We start from the raw sequence: 21466 nt of genomic DNA on the forward strand, positions 1-21466 counted from the left end.
AATAATGAGGAAGAGATAAAGTTGTAAAATGACTTTTCAAAATAAAATATATGGTACAGGACATAGCAAGAACAAAAGAATCAGCAATTAAAACATCTAAGTGCTACAACAACTCCACTATGGTCATACAAAAACCCAGCAGGCTCACACATAAGTAATGATCTAAATTAATTTATATGTGCACACCATTATTTGAATTAACAGAACCCCACTTGCAGAGCATTTGCTGATGAATACTTTCTAGTGTTTTGTAGCACAATGGCCCAGCCCAGTTAAGTTACATATAAATTTTTGCAGCTATGCAAAATTTCACAAGCTTCAGTTTAGACTTAAATGGTTGTAGAAATTTTTGTTGTTGTGAACAACTAGGTCTTATTGGAGGATCTGTTCCCTAATATAAGCTTAATAAAAGCATACATATAAAGTGTATATATACATATATATACACATATACATACTTGTGTACATATATGCATTTAACACTTTGAAAACCCATTTTTTTCCTTGCACAACAAATTTTCAGTGAACAGTAAAACATTTTAGATCAGATTTTAAGGTTATTATGATTTGGCACTCCACTGCACTCAGCACATGATCTTTTTGCAAAAAGAAGAGATCACCATACAAACTCACTGCCTGAACTGAGGATTCAAAGTAACACTGTCCACGGAAATGTCATGCTTGTTTAAAGAGTGCTACTAACATCAGTTTTAAGTCATATTCAGAAGTAACTGAACCAAGCAGTATTTAAATAATATACCGTAGTTGTTGACAGGATTAACTAATCTCCAGTTATTTATCAGTCTTTTCAGGCAAGAAAACTTGACTTATTATTAAAAAAACAAACTCTACATTTCTTACAAATCACAAATTACATCCCCTGTGTCCATAGGCCTGATTTTATGAAAATGCTAAGTATCCCTGTTTTGACATCCAAGATTTTTTGCAGAATGATACCAACATTTTAGCAAGCTTTCCCTATAGCATAAGCATATAATTGCTTCAAATAGGTATGGACAAGATGAATATTCTGAAAATATAACTTCCACGAAGAAGTAACCATTTTCAAAAAATATTTCCTGTCCTAATTTCTATTATCTGATATGTTTTCAAAGAAAATTTGATTTAAAAACTACCATTTTAATCTCAACAGCTTCTTCTGATCAAAATTCTGCATCAGATACAAAATTATCAATGAGAACATGTCAGCCAAGACATCTTAGCTCCATTCCTTTCCCTCTGAGTTTCACTGTCTTGACTATTCCAAGAGAGTAACATCTTGTACAGGTTAAATGGAACATTGTAGAAATTGGAGGAAGCATAATGTATTTATTTCTCCACTACTAGCCTAATAATTGAAATATATTTCCCCTCATTTAGAAACCAGATATTTTCTTCAGGAACTCATCTTATAAATCTCTAACTTTTTTTTTTTTTTTTTTTTATCCCAGGACTGTGTTCTTCCTGAAGTCTCTACTCTATATTTAATAATCTTTACTGTGTATCTAATTAATCATATACTTAAATGAACTCTAGGCATCAACATGAGTTTCACTAGGACAAAAAGAGAAGACAAATCTGCATATTGTTGGCAATATAGAGTGGGCAGGATGACAGCAAGTGTGAAAGAATGTATTGATGTGGGGGATGATTCTGGCCTCTTAAAATTTGTAAAGAATGAGATGGTTTTGATTGTCATCTCAATTCATTATAGATTTTTAACACTTCCTGATCATTTTTTCTTGCATCTGAGTTGGAACTGATTCAAATTGCAAACTGAACATTAGGCTATGTTCTTGTCTTAGCTATAAATGAGTTTCACATTAAGACTCCTCCCCATCTTTCCAAGCTTATTTGTGTATTTGCAAGAGTGATGGCAAAAGCAACAACTTACCTCAGGCAAAAGAGCCTGTGTGTCTGTCAATATTTGGGTGATGGGCCTATAAAAGGTTCATTAGAACAATCTGCCCTGAAGCAAAAGAAGATACCATTCATATCAGCCAATTTGGAACCCACTGTGAAACTCAGAGCACTGAGTGAATCCAGCACTGGGGCTCATACACAGGCAGGGACTAGAGTTAGTCAGAATATTTGCCATAAAATGCAAGTTTGTGAGAAAAAAATAAGTATTCTATACAGAGTTTTTCATAAAGATTTCATGGAAAAGATGTTGGCACACATGGTTTGCTTAATGGCAATTAGAAAGACAACAGTCTCTCATTCAGTCTCCCTTTGTTCCACCCACTAAAACTTAGATACTTAAGTTACAAAAACAGTACAAGTTTTTATTTTTACTCCACAGGCAATGAAGATAAGAGATAAAATCTTAGCATGATTAAATGCTGTTTTCCAGGTATCAGTCATGTATTATCTCTTTCTAAGTATGCCTAAGGATTTTAACACTCCTGTTTCAAAGCCCTGTAAAAAAATGTGCCCATTCAAAGTATATCTATGCTGTCATGCTACTGAAAGCTAGTGACTAGCATTAATAGTCTTTGGATCCAGGACTCACATCCTATTATTGCTGCTGTAGAAGTGGTAAGCCAGTTGGTTAACATATATTTAAAATAAAAACAAAAAAAAACCCAAGCAAATGACCAGTAAGATCAATGGGTAAATTCTATGACATATGCCATTTCTTCACCCTCACAACTGTAGGCCCTCATGAAAAACACCATCCTAGAAAGCTAACTAAGTTAATCTATATAATCTGTCTTTATCTACAAAATAACACCCTTGCTTCTCCTTACCCACATAATAGAAACTACAGCAAAAAGCCCTCAGGGGATTAGACTTCTTAAAGCAAACTTGTCAGTTTTAATTCAGGTTAGGTGCCCACATAACACAATCATGAAGAAACCAAATCAGTTCCTTTCAGATGATGATAATCCACTGGTAGGAATTTTCTTGGCCATACACACTTAACAGTCCTATGGATTAATTTTTGTACAGGTTCTGGTGAGAAAGAGTTCATTTTCTTCCCAGCAGATGGTATAGTTCTGTGTTTTGGATTAAGTATGAGAATAATATTGATATCATACTGATGTTTTAGTTGATGCTAAGCAGTGCTTACCCTAAGTTAATGATTTTTCTATTTCCCAGTTTCTTCTGGCGAGCAGGTGCACAAATGGTTGGAAGGGAGTACAGCCAGGACAGCTGAATCTGAACTGGCCAAAGGGATATTCTGCACCACAGAGAATATTGCCCACTATATAAACTGGGGGGAGCTGGCCAGAAACTTCCAATCACTGCTCAGACACTGACTGGGCATTGGTCAGTGGGTGGTGAGTAACTGTATTGTGCATCACTTGTGTTTCCTGATTTTTATTCCTCTTTTGCTTTTTATTGTATTTTTTCATTACAATTTACCAGTAGTAGTAGTAGTAGTAGTATGCTTTATTTCATTATTAAACTGTCTTATCTCAACCCATAGGTTTTACCTTTCTTCCATTCTCTTCCTGACTCCACCAAGGCAGAGGGAAGTGAGTGAGTGGCTGTGAGGTATTTAGTTGTCAGCTGGATTTAAACCACAAAAATTCTACACATACATAATAGATGTGATGAGATGGCCATCTGTAAATATACATACATATATATCTCCATATTTATATATATATGTATCACATTATATACATATTTTAATATGTTTTTAAAATTGGTAATGTAGACAGTTTTCAATAAATGGATTGATAAAATTCATGTCTGATGGAGAACTATACCATTTTTGCCTGTGTGTCAGCACAATATATTTGCCTATACATATGTATTCACCCATGTACATCCACATACACTTAATGTACGTATGCATTATATATGTGTAACAGAGCATACAAATCTACATATGGCATTTAGGTAATGATCTGACAAACATTAGACAAATCACATTAAGTGCTTAGCTGGGAATAACCTTTAGTTTGGCCCCACAAATTTTTTTCTTTTCTGAACTACGTGCTTCATATGTGGACCATGTGGAAGCATCTTACCTTGCTTCCATTTTCTCTTGCCTCCCGTTCCATCTTGAGATCAGAAATTAGGAGAGTCTTGTATTTGTTCTTTCCATTACTGCTGGGATCATCTAGTCTGTATTCTGAAGTCAGCTGAGCAGAGAGGGGACTGTCACTCAGGTTCAGAGGCTGCTCATCCTGCTCCAGATTTGTTTTGCCATTACTGTTGGTTTCTGCCATCTCCCTGCAGTGTGTTCCCCCTGAAGCATTGGAACTGTGTCCCACGGTCTCATTGCCATTAAAACTCTCTGCGGCTGAATCATCTATTAAAAGAGATATATTTTCAGTCACGTGTCACATAATCATCTCTGTCCAGTTTAAACATAATTTATGTTCACAGTGTTGGGTTTTTTTTCAAAACACAATGAAAGCTGTTTATATTACTAGCACCAGCACATTTCTGCAAAAAGCACAAACACACTCCTCCATGTTTACAAGTAAAAGCTTTAAGTAAATCCATACAATATGATCAAGTAAAGGGAAATTGTCTGGGTTGACACTTTAGTACCTCTGTGTACATAAAGGATAATTACAAAGGATTTTTAGGGACAAAGTGTAAAATCTGCCTTGATCAGTGTGTCTGTCCATATGCCTATGGATCTATTTAGATTCTTATACCATGCTCATTAGTGGACTATTACTTATTTCTGAAATAAATAGAGGTGCATGTGGTACTGAGAACCTGAATCTCAGGTTTTAAGTGTGCAGAACAGCACGTCACATCCATAAATATCCTTTTGCAGAGATACAGTGTAAGTACATCTGATGTGTTCATTGCTGGCAGCAGAGATTATACTAGAAGAGCTGATTCCAGAAACAAAAATTGTGTCTTCATTTTGTTCAGGTGCCCTTTCACTTCTTTCATTCATTGTGTGTCATATTATACTTAAAAATACTGATAAATAGTGGACTAAATTATAAACCTGAAAGCTCCATCCAAAAACTCTGGCTGTGTTATTGTTACCTTTAAGATTTTACAGCTGGATTGTATGATTAATATGTGTCTTCACATACTTACGGATTTGTGTATCCTGTTCTTGTCAGTACCAGAATTTGCCACCTGTACTACCACTGAACCCATCTTTACTTCTAAACAATCTTTTGGCCAACAGACTATCTAGTATAACATTTTCTTTTTCAAATAGTTAAATGGCAGCATAATTTGGCACTCAATTTCCCTTCTTCTTGTTCTCTAAAGCACCTCATTTTTGGCAATTTACACGGTTTTGGTAATGATGCAAACACCTGCCCAGGGCTCTACAAGCATTCACTTATTGCAGACTATGAAACAAAACTGGGGAGTCAGCAGTCAGGAATGTATTCAGATTGAAACTGGAGATATGGAATGAGATGGGCATTAATATGTTGGCACCCTAATATATCATCTTTTTTGGGCCCTTCTAAACAACTTCCATGTTGTTTAGAAAAGAAGCAAATACATTTATACCCATGAAGAATTTAAAAAAAACAATCCGGGCACATCCTTTAACAGGTGTGCTCAGAAATACTCATGCTTTAACTACATGATTAATGAAATTTTTGACTCATCATCATTATTACAGTAAAAACAACTATTCACCACTCTCAGATAAGATTTTTTAAAGAGAAAAAAATAGTGGATAAATGGGTAGTGATCTAATTCAATTAAATACTTAGAAAGCCAGAGACAAGATATTGTACATCGTTCTCTTGCTGCATTCAAAAAACATTTTTATGACATAAGTTTATACAGGAATGGGCATGCAGTACAAACATTTTTTAAAATTGCTTTGTTTTGTAAGCATGTAAAACAATCTTAACTTCATAACAATACAGATTAAGAGTTATAATTTAAATAATTTTACTTAAGAAACATTTTTTGCTGTTCTAAAACAGCTATATAACTAATGTCTACAATAAATAAAAAGACTATGCTTTGGTAGGTATTTTTTTTTACATTACCTCTTGGGAATACCAAAGTATATACAATAAAAGACATAACACTTATACAATAAGACTTTTAAATATGTACACAAAATAAACTTGTAACAGAGCAATGCTGCTTGACAATTTCAGCTACGTAAGTGAATAAAAAGATCAGGGTTTATCCTTAATAAACCATCTATCATGTCTTAAGACTTATGTCTTCAAGGCCATAAAACATCAAAAAGGCTAAAACTCTAAACATATTTTCAGAAATAAATAAGCAGTTTTACTATTCCAAAATAGAAAACTGAATTATAATACTTTTTTTTAAAGAAAATAGACATATTAACAACTTATTTGTAAAGCTCAGAGATAACAGAAAGAAATCCAGATTTATTTTTTTTTTACAGAGAAACACTTTGATTACTGTTGTATTTAGGGCTGTTAACAGATAATTGGCTTCTCGATTAACAGTTTAACAAGTGACAGTTAGTTTCAAATTAATTAAATCAGTTACTGAATGGGTCACAGAGTGAGAGGTGTTATTCCCTTTGAAGGGCTCAGAAGATTCCCTGCTGTTGGCAGCAAAGACAGAAACACGTGAGCTACCAGAGGACACAAAGAACCACCTAAAAGGTGGGTGCACTGCCTGCCCAGCAGCACACATCCCTCTGGAACTTCTGTGTGCTGGCACTCAAGTGTCCCTGCTCATGCAGGGCAGAGCAACCACTACCAGGACACAGAGGGCTCAATGGGAATGATGAACAGCCAATTCTCAAGCAGAGCTGTTAGTTTCACCTAGCAATAAGGCTTTAATTTCTTATTTTTTGTTGCCCTGTATAACATATGGTTGATAACTAAATTTTTCAAATGTGTGAGAATGTTACAACACAGAAGAAAAAATAATCTTTTGTTTGTTCTACAACATGACCACTCAAAAGAATTCCCATGTTGAGTACATGTGATCAAGCATTATAGTACTCTGAAACAACAGAAAAGTTTTTGATTTTTGCTTTTCTTAGCAAAAGCTTAGTTACTAGATGGCAAATCTTGGTTTCCACTACAAAGTCTTTTTTTTTTTTTTTTTTTCCAGTCATTTAACCTTGCTTGTTAGAGATGGGAACTTGTTTGTCAAGATAATGGTCAGGAGAATGGCTACAATGGGTATGGTATAAATCACACTTTTGTCAAGTAAACAGAAATATGTATTTCCATAAAAGAGATGAAAAAACAGAAAGTGCTTCAGCAATAATTTCTTACAGATGTTGCCAAGGTAACCAGATTACAAGGTTCAGTACATTCCTCCTCCTTGGGCAGCTGTCTATTTTTGCCAAGGATAAAGCTACTTTAAAGCAAGAGTTTCTCATAGGGCACATAAAAACAGAACACATCAAGAATGACTGGGTTTGGGGAAAATGGCAAGAGGGTCTCACCCAGGACAGGAAAGTGAAGTTCATCCTTGGACACAGGCAACCACAGCCCAAACACCTCCTGAGCACTCCTGGGCCTGCAGGCACTGCAAGCACTCATGGGCATCACACGGATGCCAAGGGGCAAGAACAAATCCATGGAGACCACATTCCCCAGTGGTGAGTGCCCCTGCCAGGGGCAGGTGAGACCTCATCTCCTTCCTGTGTCTGCTGCAGCTGTGAGTGGGGCTGCACTAAAGCAGAGACAGCATTGGGAACAATTTGCTCCCAGTTTCCTCACCTTCATGTATCACAACAGCTCAGCAACAATGAGCTGCTAATGCCAAAAGCCTCTTCTCCTACCAAGTGTTTTTTTCCCACCATCCAGCAGAGGCAGAGGCATGGTGGCTTAGGGAGAGCTCAGGGAAGAAGGGGCTTTGTCCAGCTATGGCCACTGGCCCCTGCTCCTTGTTGGGAGCTCCATGGAGATGAGGACCCCAGAGATCCACCCCAGCCCAGCACATGTGGGCAGCCATGAACCCAGTGAGAGCTGCCCTCCCACAGCAGGTTCAGCAAACCACAGCCTTCCTCTCTGGGCTTACTTTGAATTTTGTGGAAAGATCTCCAGAGAAGCCTGCCACAGGCACTGGAACTGAGAAAGGGGGAGCAAAGGGGCCCCATGCCCTGCTTTGTGTATTGGAGCAATCAAGAAAGAGGCTGTGGGATAAGCTCTGTGATTCTAATTCTCAAAACAAGATCTACAGTAATTTTTTTACTTCAAATTAATGTCTTATCACATTGCATTACAGCTTCCAGCTCCTTCTTCCAGATCCCACTGAGACCAGCAAGATACAAAGTGACACTGGCTTTATTTTTGAACACATGGGAATTCCAGATTCCTACTGTGAGCTTTCCAAGCTCATTGCAGTCATCTCTGTGTTAGCTTTTCTCCCTGCTTTTGAAGGAAATTTGGAAATGGAGGAAAAAAAGACAATGCCAAAGAAAGCCCAAGAAAACAGATGCCCTGAGTATGAGTTTTGATGCTTGGAACTATTTTTCATTTCTCACTTCAGTCATCTGCCACAGATAACCACATTATCATGGCCTAAATCTCTGCCCAAACCCAATTTCCCTGTACCCTTGGATTCTGCAAGGTTATCAGTGGCAGCTGGTGGTATTTTAAGAACAATTTCATTCAGAGCAGGAAACTAGGTCTTAATGTATAGGAATGTTCATCTATCAAACAATGTATAGATTTATGAATGGGCAAACAACATATATAGCTAGAATTAGAAATTCTTTTGTTGAAAGTTAACATACAGTTGTTCTACCCGGAAAGAGATGTCTCCAGACCAGATACATCAAATGCTCAACACTGTTCTCAATAAGGAAAGCAAATTGAACTGTGCACCAAATCTTTCTGGAATAACGAGTTCATCAAACACTTGTCTTCTGAGAGCACAAATGTAAGATCTGAACTCTGATATAAGTGTTATTGAAGTACTGTGAATTTCTAATCAAGATACCAATATATACTCTCACTTATCTCCTTGAGAGAAAAACTTCCAGATGTTCTAGAGAATCTGTTAGCTACCAATTTCACACTCTAAATCACCCAGAATTTTCATATTCCTTGCAGGTAAGTCAGGAATGAGTTAGCAAGCTATTCTACATAAAGGTAAATCTCTGAATCTATCCTGACCCTCTCTCCAATTACCTCTCAGGTGAGAATGCAATTAAGATTTAGAGCAAGCTTTAACAAATTATACAGCTGGGATTCCAGCTACCTGAAACATATATTACTAGTCAGTAATGCACAGTGTTGGGCTTCAGCTCTATCAGCACTAGTGTGGCACAGTCCTGCAATCATACAGCTACACAGAATTTCAGCTCCACTGAAATTATCCTACTTAGACACTAGCCAAAAACAAGGGAAAGGCAATTAACCTTACAACACCTCTGGCTATTTTGAGACAGTCTGACTGCATGAGGGGACCCTACAAACCAAAACCACTCCTGGTAATAATGAGTTCAATTAATCACATCAAAAGAATTGTTGGGGCCACTTTGTTCATTCTGCTCTGAGGAATAGAGATGGGAGAGGGCCCACATGTAGACAGACACTGATGCCTGCAAACTCCAGGGTAGCAGGCACTCAGGTTAAATGAACATTTTGAGTGGGCTGCCTGTCGACAGAGCATCTCTGAGAGCAGCAAGATGGGTAACTGTTCCTTCCAAAAGGAGGAGATTGGAAGTGAATGAGCTGAGTGGGATGAGTGAGACTGAAACTTCTTGCTGTGCAAATGCAGGCTGTCATAACACCCACGCTTAGAGATTGTCTACCAAAATCCTGGGTGATGAAGGTTGCTTTAATCTTGTTGGGCTGGATACCATCAGCCCAGATCTTGAAAACAGCACCTTACACCCTTAGCAAGCAAATCCATTTGAACATGGTCAATTCCAAGAGGCAGTACTGCAGACCAGAGAGTGGCACAGTCAAGACCAATTTTGAGTTACTATGCTGGTCTCCTTAACCTTTGGCTTCAGCAGTGCATGTTCTTTATTTTCCTATGTTAGAATACAACTTTAATGAAAATAATATGCTGTATAAGCAAACATTATAAACTAAGCTAGTCACATTCCTTCCAGAATTCCACAACACCAAGGCAACCTTCCTAATGGGAATTACCATGAAAAATATTCTATTAGTGGCAACAGACAATAGGCAGTTTTGGGAGAGGAGCACCATGAATCAGACAAAGGTATTGTACAATGCTGACTCACAGAAACTTCTGCAGCATAAAATATTATAGAGACTTTTTAAATGAACTGATAAAAAGGCAAGGACACATTTCACTCCCACCACTTTTCACAAGGACTGTTTAATACTAATTTGTCACAGTTATGTATTTGGTTATGCTTCATTTACAACACAAGTCATGTTTGAAGTGTAAGTTTAATAAATAACTTAAAAGCCAGTCCAAATCAACCCTATCTATTCATCATCTCCATTCCCTTTTACATTGTTATGTAGAGCAGGGGTTGAATTAATGGAGGCACAAAGGTGATCTCAGACCTTCCCATTTCATAAAGCATAAGAATGGTCAGATAAAAAATCTATTTAATCCAATAACCTATCTCCTAATCAGTGGTTATTAGGAGATGTTTAGAGAGGAGAATAAGGCAAGCATATACAATTCTTCCTCCTGTGGATTGCTCAGCCCTTAATAATTTCAAATGCAATTTTCCTGAGCAGGATGTGGCTTCTAGATACATACTAATGCTCAACATTTTTTCCTTCAAAGTATCAAGTCTTTCTTTGAGCCTCGAAATATAAATCTCAAGCACCCTTGTCTCTCTGCTCCTCAAAAAAATTGCTGCCACTATTTCTGTTTCCACTGTTCTGTATCAAGGAAACAAAGAACAGGAATTAAGACAGGGGCAAGAGCCTTTACAGAGGACAGAGCAAGGTGGTGTGCACACAGCTCAGTCCCTTTATTCCCAGTGAGACTGCATTTGGTCCATTACAAGAATATGTATTAACTGTCCTCTTCAGTTAACCTCAATAACAATTATTTTTCTCCTTTTGACATATATGCTTTACTGATGGCCTTGCCTTCTGTGAATTCAGCTATGGAACTCACTGCACAGAATTTAAATCTGAAATATCCAAAAGTTTCAGTGATGCTTATCAACGAATTCCTTACTGTTCTTTTCAGTGGTGGAGGAATAGGACAGGAGCTACTTCATACGATCACTGACTGTATGAGTTTATGAAAAGAAAAAGGAACAGAGCAAGCTGATCCTTAGCCTTGTCAACAAGAGTACAGTAAATCTGATATACACATGCACATACATAGTGGAATCAGCTCTACCCAGGCTGTAAATCTTATTTCATTATTAAACAAACATTTCAGTAATTCACAATTTTCCATGGGTAAACATCTCTTCTTGTTGGGGGCACAAAACAGGAAGCTATTTTTTTCAATTATAATGTTAAACAAAAGAGCAGTGAACAACTGCTACTCCATGACATCAACAACTATCAGAGAAATAATACTGCCCTGTCAGTCACAGAATTATAGAAGGGCTCATTTATAAAGCTTCACAACTGACTTGCATGCTTACTTTTTTGCCTGCAGAGCTACTGTCCTTGCATATGCACAGCAAGGAGATGAAGGAGCATGTCTATTAGGAGGGTACTTCACACATAAATAACCAATTTGAAAGCTCACTGGCTGCACAGTGGCCTTATTACCACTATGTATCTAGCTCATCCTTGTTCTTTGGCATTTACACTTCAGAACACAGAGCCCTTACTGCCTCTGGGAACAAAAATCCCTGCTTTTCCCCTTACTCTGGAGAAACCTCCAGGGTGCTTTTTGTGGCAAAGACTCTATCAAGCAGTTCTCTATGCAGAAAAACTGCAATTCTTTTAAAAGTTTTTATGACTCTTATAAAATCATATTTGACAGGCAAGATGTCACCTGGCACCAAGAACGTGGCTTAGAGCTCCACCTCTGGATAAGCACAACAGGAACAAGTTCTCAGCCCAACAGCACGAGTGGTGCCAGAGTTATTGTCCCATGCTCATCGCAAAGAGGACTCCAGACTGCAGAGCAGCTTATTGATAAGAAGCTAGGAACTGAAGAAGGCTGGGAGACAGGCAGGCAATCAGGCTCAGGCAGGCAAATAGGACTCTTACGTTTAAAGGTCACTAAAATTCCAACCCTGCAGAGAACACATCAGCAACAAAGATGTTTTTGAGATGTCTGCAACATATTTTGAGAAGTCTGCAAAGTATGTCTCCCTGCAAAGGGAGAAATGTTAAAGAATTTTTTTTCTTTAAAAAAGAGGTAACATAAGAGATTTTGCACTCTCCTCTTCCTTGTCCAGCAGGAAGAGGCTTATGCTTTAGCACAAGCAGCAGCTGCCACTGTTCCTGGCAGCATGAAGAATCTGGTGCTGTGCCAGTAACAGACAAAGAATAACATGTAGGTGCACGTTTGGTGCCAAAACTGCAACTGAAATGGGGCTGAAAGGAATAATGTTAAACTTATCTGCCATTTGAACCTAGCGTGGGTGTGTAATGTTGAATTTTACTTCATCAGGATCTGCCAGAAGACAAAACCAAAGAGGAGAGATTGAGCTGGAGTCAGTGGAAGAAGTTCTGTGCAGACTCGATGCCCCCAAACCTGGAATTTTTGTTAAAGCTCTTTAAAATATACCCCACCAGCTTTAGTGTGCTGAATGGGTTCAAACAGTGATGTCAGCCTGTATTTCTTTCTGGAAGGGTGAAGCCGTGAGCACAAGCAAAATAAGTAATTGCTTGACAGCTCTGCATCCCCTCAGCAAATTGCTGCCTAGTCTTCCATAAGAGCAGAGGGTATGGAAAGGGTCATTATACCCCCTTCATCAGTAAAACTGGGAGAGAAAGGAGAGAGAAACCATAAGAATAAACAGAAATGGCTGCTTTGAGCTTCATATGTCCTTAACAACATTTAATCCACATTCTAACTTGGGCCCCCAAACTTTACAGTACAAATTGCTGGATTTGCCTGTTTCTTGTATTCCAAGAGCTTAGTAGAAGTTTCCTCTTGAAATATGAAAAATCACATGTCTTTTAATATTGTGCTTGTCACTAGATGACCACAGAGTAGAAATAAGGAAAAATCTTACCTACCCAACCAGAAAAAAAACCAAGAAAGAATACATTCTCAGATGTACAAAAAGCAAGAGTTCTGCTGAAGTTCAACAGATGCTATTATTGTATTTCAAGTTTTATTTTAAAACTGTTTTGAAGACTTGCAAGGATTCTTTATTTTATATTTATAATTTATGCACATTGTCAGTAGTTGCCAATTGCTATTTTAGGCATACAAAACAAAGAGCAACAGAGATAAAAGTTCCCTGTCAGTCCAATATTCTGAGTACCTCTATAATAATAAAAATAGTTCAATTGAGTTGACAGCATAACTCTCAGTAACAATATTTCTGCAAATAGTTCAGACTCATTAGACTCTTCATGATCATTTTTGTCACTCTGCAGTTCAGGATTTCAAAATTATAATCGAATTTTATGGTTTGGTTGATTTTTTACACAGAAAAGTATAGTTAAAAGATTTGTATTACTTAAATTAAAGCAATTTTATTGTTACTTATAAGTGCACACTAAAAGCTAGGACATGAAAACCCCCAAAACTAGAAGTGAAAGCATTTCCTATTATTTTCTTCTTTTTTTTTCCCACTACTTTTTATTTTATAATGTTGGTAAAATGAAGTAGTTTTTTGCAAAACATTTGTTTTTCACTCTGGAACAATTCTGTCAGATCCTTTCCACTCAGTTGTCTCAACTCACATTAACAGAGAGGCTTTCAGGAAAATTTCCTACCTCAGCAGAAAGTAAAACAAGTACCTCTGACATTCACATACAGAAATTCAGTTTAAAAATAGATAATAAATAATAAATTGGTAACAAGTAGAAGAAAAGTATGTGGAATAAGAAGTAGGAACTTACAGCTTTTGTTCTTCTATGCAGTTCAAGTGTTATCAGCAGTGAATTAAAACTTCCTCAGTTTATTAGGAAAGTGGAAGTTAGTGAATCTGAGAAGTCAGAACTGTAAATATACAAGTGTAGGACTCCATAAGGGCTGATCTTTCCTTATTTAGTGGCTGTGGTGTAATTAATGGTTTTGCTGAGACAGAGTCTCTGTGAGTCAAATGTACAACTCTATTACAGAAATTCAATGAATTCCAGAGCTTGGAAAGCTGCTATTACAAACATCAGCAAATAAGAATGTCTGAGGGATATAAATTACATGTCCCATTTCAATTCTGTTTGCTTTTTTATTCTGCCACTTTAAAATGCTTATAAATGTCCATGTCAGCATGTGCATTACTGTTTCCTGCTTAGAGCATGCCATGGGTAACAACAGTAAGTGGTCTCCTCACTGCTTAAATGAAAACACTGTTCCAGTCACACAGGACAGCATTGAGAACAAACATGGCCTTTCTTCATCTGCCAAGCAATCATTTTTGAATGGTTATACCCATTATGCCTTTTCTACTGTATTTTTTACTGTATCAAGTGTAAGTTTAAAAAAAGTCAGCATCACCCATGCCTAAGTGCAGCCCATACACCACCAAAGGAATGCAAAAGGTGGGAGAGTCAGCAGTGCTAAAAAGTCAGCAATGCTACCTTGAACACAAAAATAATGCCAGTGAGGTAAAGGACACAAGCCTATTTGGAGCCTCTCTAGCATGCTGACTACAATTATAAGGCAGAAAAATAAGCAGTGCTGATGATTGACCTCCCTTTGATCTGAAAAATCTGTTTCAAGTAGTGAATGCCAAAACTGCCAAGTGAGATGTATTATCATACTGATAATATATTATCAGTATCATCATTATCATACTCAAGGTATTAGAATCTGCTTGGAAGTTCCCAACAGCTGATGTTCCTTCCTACTAAAGGATTGTATGGCCCAAGTCAGAAGAATCTTGAAATATGTAATATAACTTGGATTGGAAAATGGCAGATTTGCAAACTCTATTCACAAATGTACACAACGTGAGGAATTTGGCACCAATTGGAAGATAACAGAGCTCCCATGAGGTATTAACACTACAGGAAGGTCTCTTCTGCCTTCCTTAAAGTCACCACTTTTAAATCCCAACTTGTCTCATAATCCTACAGATGTTGACTTCCAATCTGACTGACAAAATTAAAGCATGCCTCTTTGTTTGCAGAAGCTATTTCCAGGGGGAGGGGGAATAAAGAATCAACCATGTTTTTTTTATCAAAGTCAGTAATTTTTTTCACAATTCCCAAAATATAGGTGAGAATTTGTTTACACATTGGCTAAAAAGGTACTAGAATAAGAGGTATCTGACCACAAAAAAGAAGAATGATTTTGCTAGATGGTCAGTTGTTACAATATTCCTGGCAGGCCAAGTAACCATGATTCAGAGCTCAGAAACTTCATAAATCCCAAAGGATCTGACAGATAGTTCGGGCTTATCTACTGCTAATCCTCACCAGAGCTGTGGGCTTGGAATTTTCACTGCCAAGCCACCTGACTAAGCAATGCATCTCTTGTTTCAAACTTTCCCTCCCAGTGCTATGCAGTGGACTCTGCTTGGGTGGGGAATAGAGCAAGTGTAATGAGATTGTGTGATGAACAGCACTGGAAATGAAAGATTAAAAATTGAAAACTTCTTGCACTTGAAAACTTCTACATGAAAACTATCATTTTACTCTTCCTTTCTGAAAAGCTAATGCCAACAGAAACCCTACAGGTTCTTGAACTTAATACTATTTTGAAACTTTCAAAATTTTTCTTCTTATTAAAGGCAGCCAGTTTGACCTTGACACATTACAGAGAGCTAGACTCAAAACCAGATTACTCAAAAAGGTCAGAAGTAGGGCAAACAGATTACCACCTTTCATAGAGAAACCATGAGCTCTTTTGCAATTCCTTGCAGACTGGAGAGATTTTTTAGGAAATAAAATAACTAGAACATGATTCTAATTCACTTAAGGGCTTCTGTTAGCCCAGGAAAATTCAGCAATGAGACAGTCCACACATAGAATACTTGTTACATGTGCTTTTCCTGTGCTTTACACTACTGATAAGGCACCATTGCCAATGACATTTAAGGATGTTATAATCACAGCAAATCTGTCCTATTCTCACTAAAATTTCAACCTTTTCTGTACAAATGGTTGTTAAAGGTAAGAGCAATAAACAGGGAAAGAGTAAAACCTCACCAAAGAGTCCAACTGTAAAACCTACTTGGCCTCCTTATGATATGGGATTGACTGATAATAAAGGGCAGCATGGAATTGTAAAAAATGACCATTTTCTGAGCTGGCTCAACAGATGTGTGTGGAAACCAGCAGGCTGCTCCTGGCAAACCAAGAATTCTGTTCACAGATTATTTTCTCTGTGGCAAAGCTAGCTTGGAGAGGAAGGGGAAGCCTAGAGTAAGAGCACTCACAGATATCCTTGATGTTATTTTAAATAGAGAAGTAAAGATGAAGATATTTCAAAATCTGATCTATAATTTGTTTTCCCTTTACACTCTGTAAACAAGATTATTTGGCCCATGGTATGCTTTATATTTTGAAAGGATCAGCATTGTATAGCTACTTTAATCTGATTGAAATGCACATTAGAAACAGAAACAGATGTATGACAAACAGCTGTACAGCAGACCTGTTCCCAAGCTTCCAGAAAACTTAGAAAATATAGTGTTTTCAAAAAAAACAATTATGAGAATGAAAACACTTCTAATAATCTTATTTTTTTCTTAGTTAAATTGCAAATGTCCCTCAAAACAACAGAATCCTGGCAAATTCTTTCAAATCCTAGATTAATACTTTGCAATTCCTAACATCCCCTTCATAAACTGATCATCTTCCTAAATAATTATTACAAACTATTTCTGAGAGAACTGGGCTTTTCAAAAGCTAAGTTAAAAATTTATAGAAGTAGAACATGCATCTGAAAATGGGTGTGAGAATAGATTAACCTTATTTCTTCTGGCTGGAAAGTTTTTACCACTGGATAGAGCAGAAAAGTCACACATGCTGAAACACACTATTTCAACACTGATCATGAATAGAATGTTATTTCTAATAACTATTGGGGGGGCTTTATCTTTTATATCCAATGTTAGAGCAAACATTAGGACCAACACTCAAAAGAGTGAAATGCCTAGTGTATTCTCTTTCACAGAACACAAGCAGGTTTTTCCTCTTCTGCAACTGCAAATAACTGCCATCAAAAGAATTATATGACCAATACAACAACAAAAAAACCCCAACAACCTAAGGGAGAGCTGTCAAAAGTAAACACACTGCAATCAAATCAATTAATTGCACTTCAAACACAAATTTGATTATGAAGTTTTGTTGTTGATGGCACCTAGTGATCCAGGCAGGGCAGTTTGCTGAGGCTGTTCAATATTCTGCATGTAGGAATCATCAGAAATTTCAGAGCTAGATATTTAATTGGTCCCCAAATTACAAAACAATCTGGGAAAAGCATGACTTTACTACCCCTGATTAAGTTAGTGTGACAGGCTCCAGCATACAGAAAACTCTTGACACAGGTGGATTGCTCAAAATACATAGACTGTCAGTTCAGGTACTTAAATTTCACCTGTCTAAGCAAAGAAACAGTTATCAACTGTGATTCTACAAAGCATGAATAAAAATATTTTGGAGGACTCAAAGCACAGTCTTTCTAAAAGAAAAACCCTTTATTACCCTGTGTCAAATATAGCAGCTCCAGTACAGGAGCATGTAGAAAGTGGTCTAAGGCTATCATCTTCTTCAGAATAGTCTGCAATACCTGAGAGATATTCTTGGCATTCCCCTTTATGCAAACAGATAAATAGAGATTTTCTAGCTCCTGATCCTGTTGGTCAATGCTACTACCCCACTAAAAATGCTCTTGGAAGCTTTTGAAAGATTGGTCCAAAACCTTTTAGGTTCACTAAGGAAGCCTTTGAAGATGAAAATTTTCTCAGAACTGCTTTAATTTCAACATTATCTTCTTTTGTTGAAGAACACCTGGGACAGCTCTAATTTCAAATATTTTCAAAAAATGCCAAAACCAGTTGAATAATGTGGTGAAAACCACTGGAAATCACTGACACTAAGCCCCTTTTATGTAGATGTCATTGTACAATTCTCAAGTGTCCTGTTTTCTCAAGAAACATTTATTTTTAACTTCAGTACTGCAATCTTCAATTTCTGGACATTCCTACACTAGGAGTCCCTGTAAAACTAAACACCACAGCTGGTGATGCAGGAATTCAATATAAAATACAGGGATTAGAGTCTGAGCTTTTGTGTCAGACATGAAATTATGCTGACAGCACATTTGCAGACAGTAAAATGACTGATGCTGTTCATGCACCAGGTGGTAACCACAATAGAAGCCATTAAAAACAATCTTCAGTAGTTTACATAGCAGTAAAGAGTAGAATGGAAGGACATTAGTGAATATCACAGCACTCTTGGTCTTGGACTTGAATTTCCAAATGATAGTTTTGATCAGATCACATTTAGTTGGCTGCTGACTGAAGGCATTCACAAATCACAGGTGCAATCAGTGGTTGCCATCAACCCACACATACAGCACTTGTCTTCTCCTCATCATGTTTCAGAAAACAATTTCAATCATAACAACTAGAGAAATGACAAATTCAAAATTACCAATTATTCACATAAAGAGACCATTAAAGGGATCCACACAATAATCTATTTTCAAGAATGACTTTGCATAGATAAAATAAAATCCACTACATGTGAAAAGATCAACCACTCATATCCTGAGCTCACATTCATCCTCCTACCCCCTGTAAAGCTTCCAGTGGACTCTGCTGGCAAGAGAACAACAGAAACACTGGATTCCTACTATATAACTTTCTACTGCAATTGAAATTTTGGCATTAATGATATTGATATTTTGATACTTGGAATCTAAAACAAAAAAACCCCAAAAAGTGTAGCATTGCCCTTGAGGATGCGTACGTTTCTCTCATCTTCCTTATAGCCACCTGCTGTCATGACCTCATAAACAACCTCTGGAGAAGACAAAAATATTCAGATTACTATGGATAACAGCACCAAAAAAATTAGAATAATGGAGCTGCAACAAAAACAACTGCACTCCTTTCAGTATTAGGGCTGCCAGATAGACTGCATGTAGTATCTCAACTACTGTTAGAAAAGAGAACTTGCCCAGGAATTCTTGGTTTCCCCCACTTTGTGTTTGATCTGGCTAAAAATTAGCATTGCTCTTTTGCTTAGCTCTTCAGCTAATATAAAGGACCTACTATGCAGTAAGCCACAAAGCCAGCAGCACAGCACCGAGGAAGCACTTTTTAATTTACTGCTAGAAAGCTGGCCAGAAGAAGATCACACACTGGGCTAAAATCTGCCTTTGGATGCATGCAAACTTAATCTCACTAGAATCAACAGGACTCAGCATGTGCAGCCTGAGAAATAATTTAGTCCATTAAATTAATGCAATTTACACACAATCAGTGGCTTTGTTGTTCTACCTTTCAGAGGAAAGGGAAGACAAAGGAGATTTAAAATAATAAAAGTATTCCCATGTGGATGGCTATTACTGTCTCAAATTAGGATAACTTTAAGCACAAAAAGATAGTTTAAAATATTTCAGATTAGCTTACAATAAAAAATTGATCAAAATATTTGAGTTTATGTTTAAAGACATAAAAAACTCAATAGATTTAAATCTCCTGTTTCAAGTGAAGGTACACTTCTTTAATTGAGGTCCACTTCTGCTACCATCAAAATGACCACTTACTACCAATGACTCTTTGGAAACATTATACATAGACATATATATATATATATATATATATATATATATATACATTTTAAAGGAAATAAAGAGGCAGAGATGCTTCAGGAAATAAGATGCTTTGCAACCAAGAAAAAATATGATCACTATTACTGTTTTCTTATTAAAATGTGTAGGATAAATCTCTGACATGGAGAGACACACAGACATTGCATATGAAGTCTATATATAGTATAGAAGTGTGATTTCTTCTACTGATTTAATGAGAATATCAGCAGCAAGATCCCTTCTGGAATACAATAAAGTTTGTGGCTTTATACTTGTGAAAGTTAAAAGACAGACAGGTTCTACAAGGTACAATGCATCACCGAGTAAGTGCTGAACATTTAATCTGTTTTTCCCTGAATGAGAATCTCAGTGAAAGAAAGACAAATTGTTAGTCATGAAATCCAAATGGAGATTGTAGGCAGATGCTGTGCTGCACAAGTTTTGGGGGCTATTTCTGCAATAGTGAGAAATGTTCCAAGGAAATAGAGTGACACATTATTGACAATATTTTTCTGTTTGGTGCCATAACTCAAAACCTTGTTCTGATGAATCAGTATATACACTACATGATCCCACTTACTATTATGCATGGAAGAAACACATCAGAAAACATTATGTTAGCCAGGGTGACATCTGGCTAGCAGACAGCCTGAACACTGGGACACAGTGGAACAGGGGGAAGGCAATTGAAGAAGAGTGTAATACCTGTTGGGAGTGGGAATGATAGGCAGGGAAGGAATGAAGAGAAAAGCCCAGGCAGAAGAATCACCCACTGCTGTAGGGAAGCCAACAGCCCTCAGAACCAGAGAGGCAACCCTGGCAGAATGCATAAGTTCTTGTCTTTTTTAAAGTTTAGAAACTCTGGCATTTTTGTATACAGCAAGTAGAGTCAACTTCCCTTTTTAGTTTCTGGTAACTCAAGGAAATTCAGTTTATTTAACTGATACATAGTTAATACAGGAATTTCCTCAAGTTTGATGGCCTGGACTCCTGAGTGTGAGCAGCCTCTACCAACTGTACCTGTGTGCTGCAATCCCACTGCTACAAGGAGCATCCATACCCTTTCCCTGGAAAAGAGTGTGAACACAACCTATGGCTTTGGATGCATGCTTTGAATCCCACTGCACTTCCTCACATGCATGTAGTCCTGTTTACTCTTGTCTAGAAACGCAGATAAGAAATTCAAGTCCCTTTGTGAAAGCTCCTAATAAAACTTCAACTAGTTTCCTAAAATCCCACACTTTGTAGAAGACAAAATAAGATAATGTTTGACCAGCTAACATTACTCCATTTAGCACAAGTTAAATGCTGGAGAAAAATAAATGGAAGCAAATCATCGCCTTGAGATTAAAAAAAAATCCAACTTTTCAGTTAATTAATTTAATAAAAGAACACAGAAGGTAGAAAATCTGTATATTTAACAATCTCAGTTGTTTTAAAGTCTCTAAACAGCCAAAAACATATCCTCACAGAGGTGGTGGAAATATACAATGAAATCTCTGGCAAAATTTTCCCAGTGTGTTTTCTATCACAGAAGGGACTTTCTAATAGCTGATTTAATTTGACACATATCAAGAAATAATTTCATAGGGCTCTTTCTAATTAAAAGCATTTATTTGATGAATTTACTCTTACCCTGATCCCCACTTTGTTTGGCATTTCTGTGGAATCCCTAACACCCATATGTCCACCACAGATTCAAGAGCCAGCCTAAATGATGTCTTAAAGCTTCCATGCCATTTGTGTTTATTTCTAC

The 21466-nt window shown here is 37.1% G+C and overlaps 1 protein-coding gene across 4 annotated transcripts in view; it reads right to left on the reverse strand.

Moving 5' to 3' along the window:
* Positions 1 to 21466, reverse strand: part of NOL4 (nucleolar protein 4) — a 185820-nt gene that overhangs the window by 75770 nt on the left and 88584 nt on the right. For all 4 annotated transcript variants that reach the window (XM_079302951.1, XM_079302950.1, XM_079302952.1 and 1 more), the window contains exon 6: positions 3984 to 4267. In XM_079302951.1, the coding sequence (XP_079159077.1) occupies positions 3984 to 4267 (284 nt within the window). The remainder of the gene's footprint in view (positions 1 to 3983; positions 4268 to 21466) is intronic.

The sequence above is a fragment of the Erithacus rubecula genome (genome assembly GCF_903797595.1).
Source record: "Erithacus rubecula genome assembly, chromosome: 3".
In the NCBI taxonomy this organism is placed as follows: Eukaryota; Metazoa; Chordata; class Aves; order Passeriformes; family Muscicapidae; genus Erithacus; species Erithacus rubecula.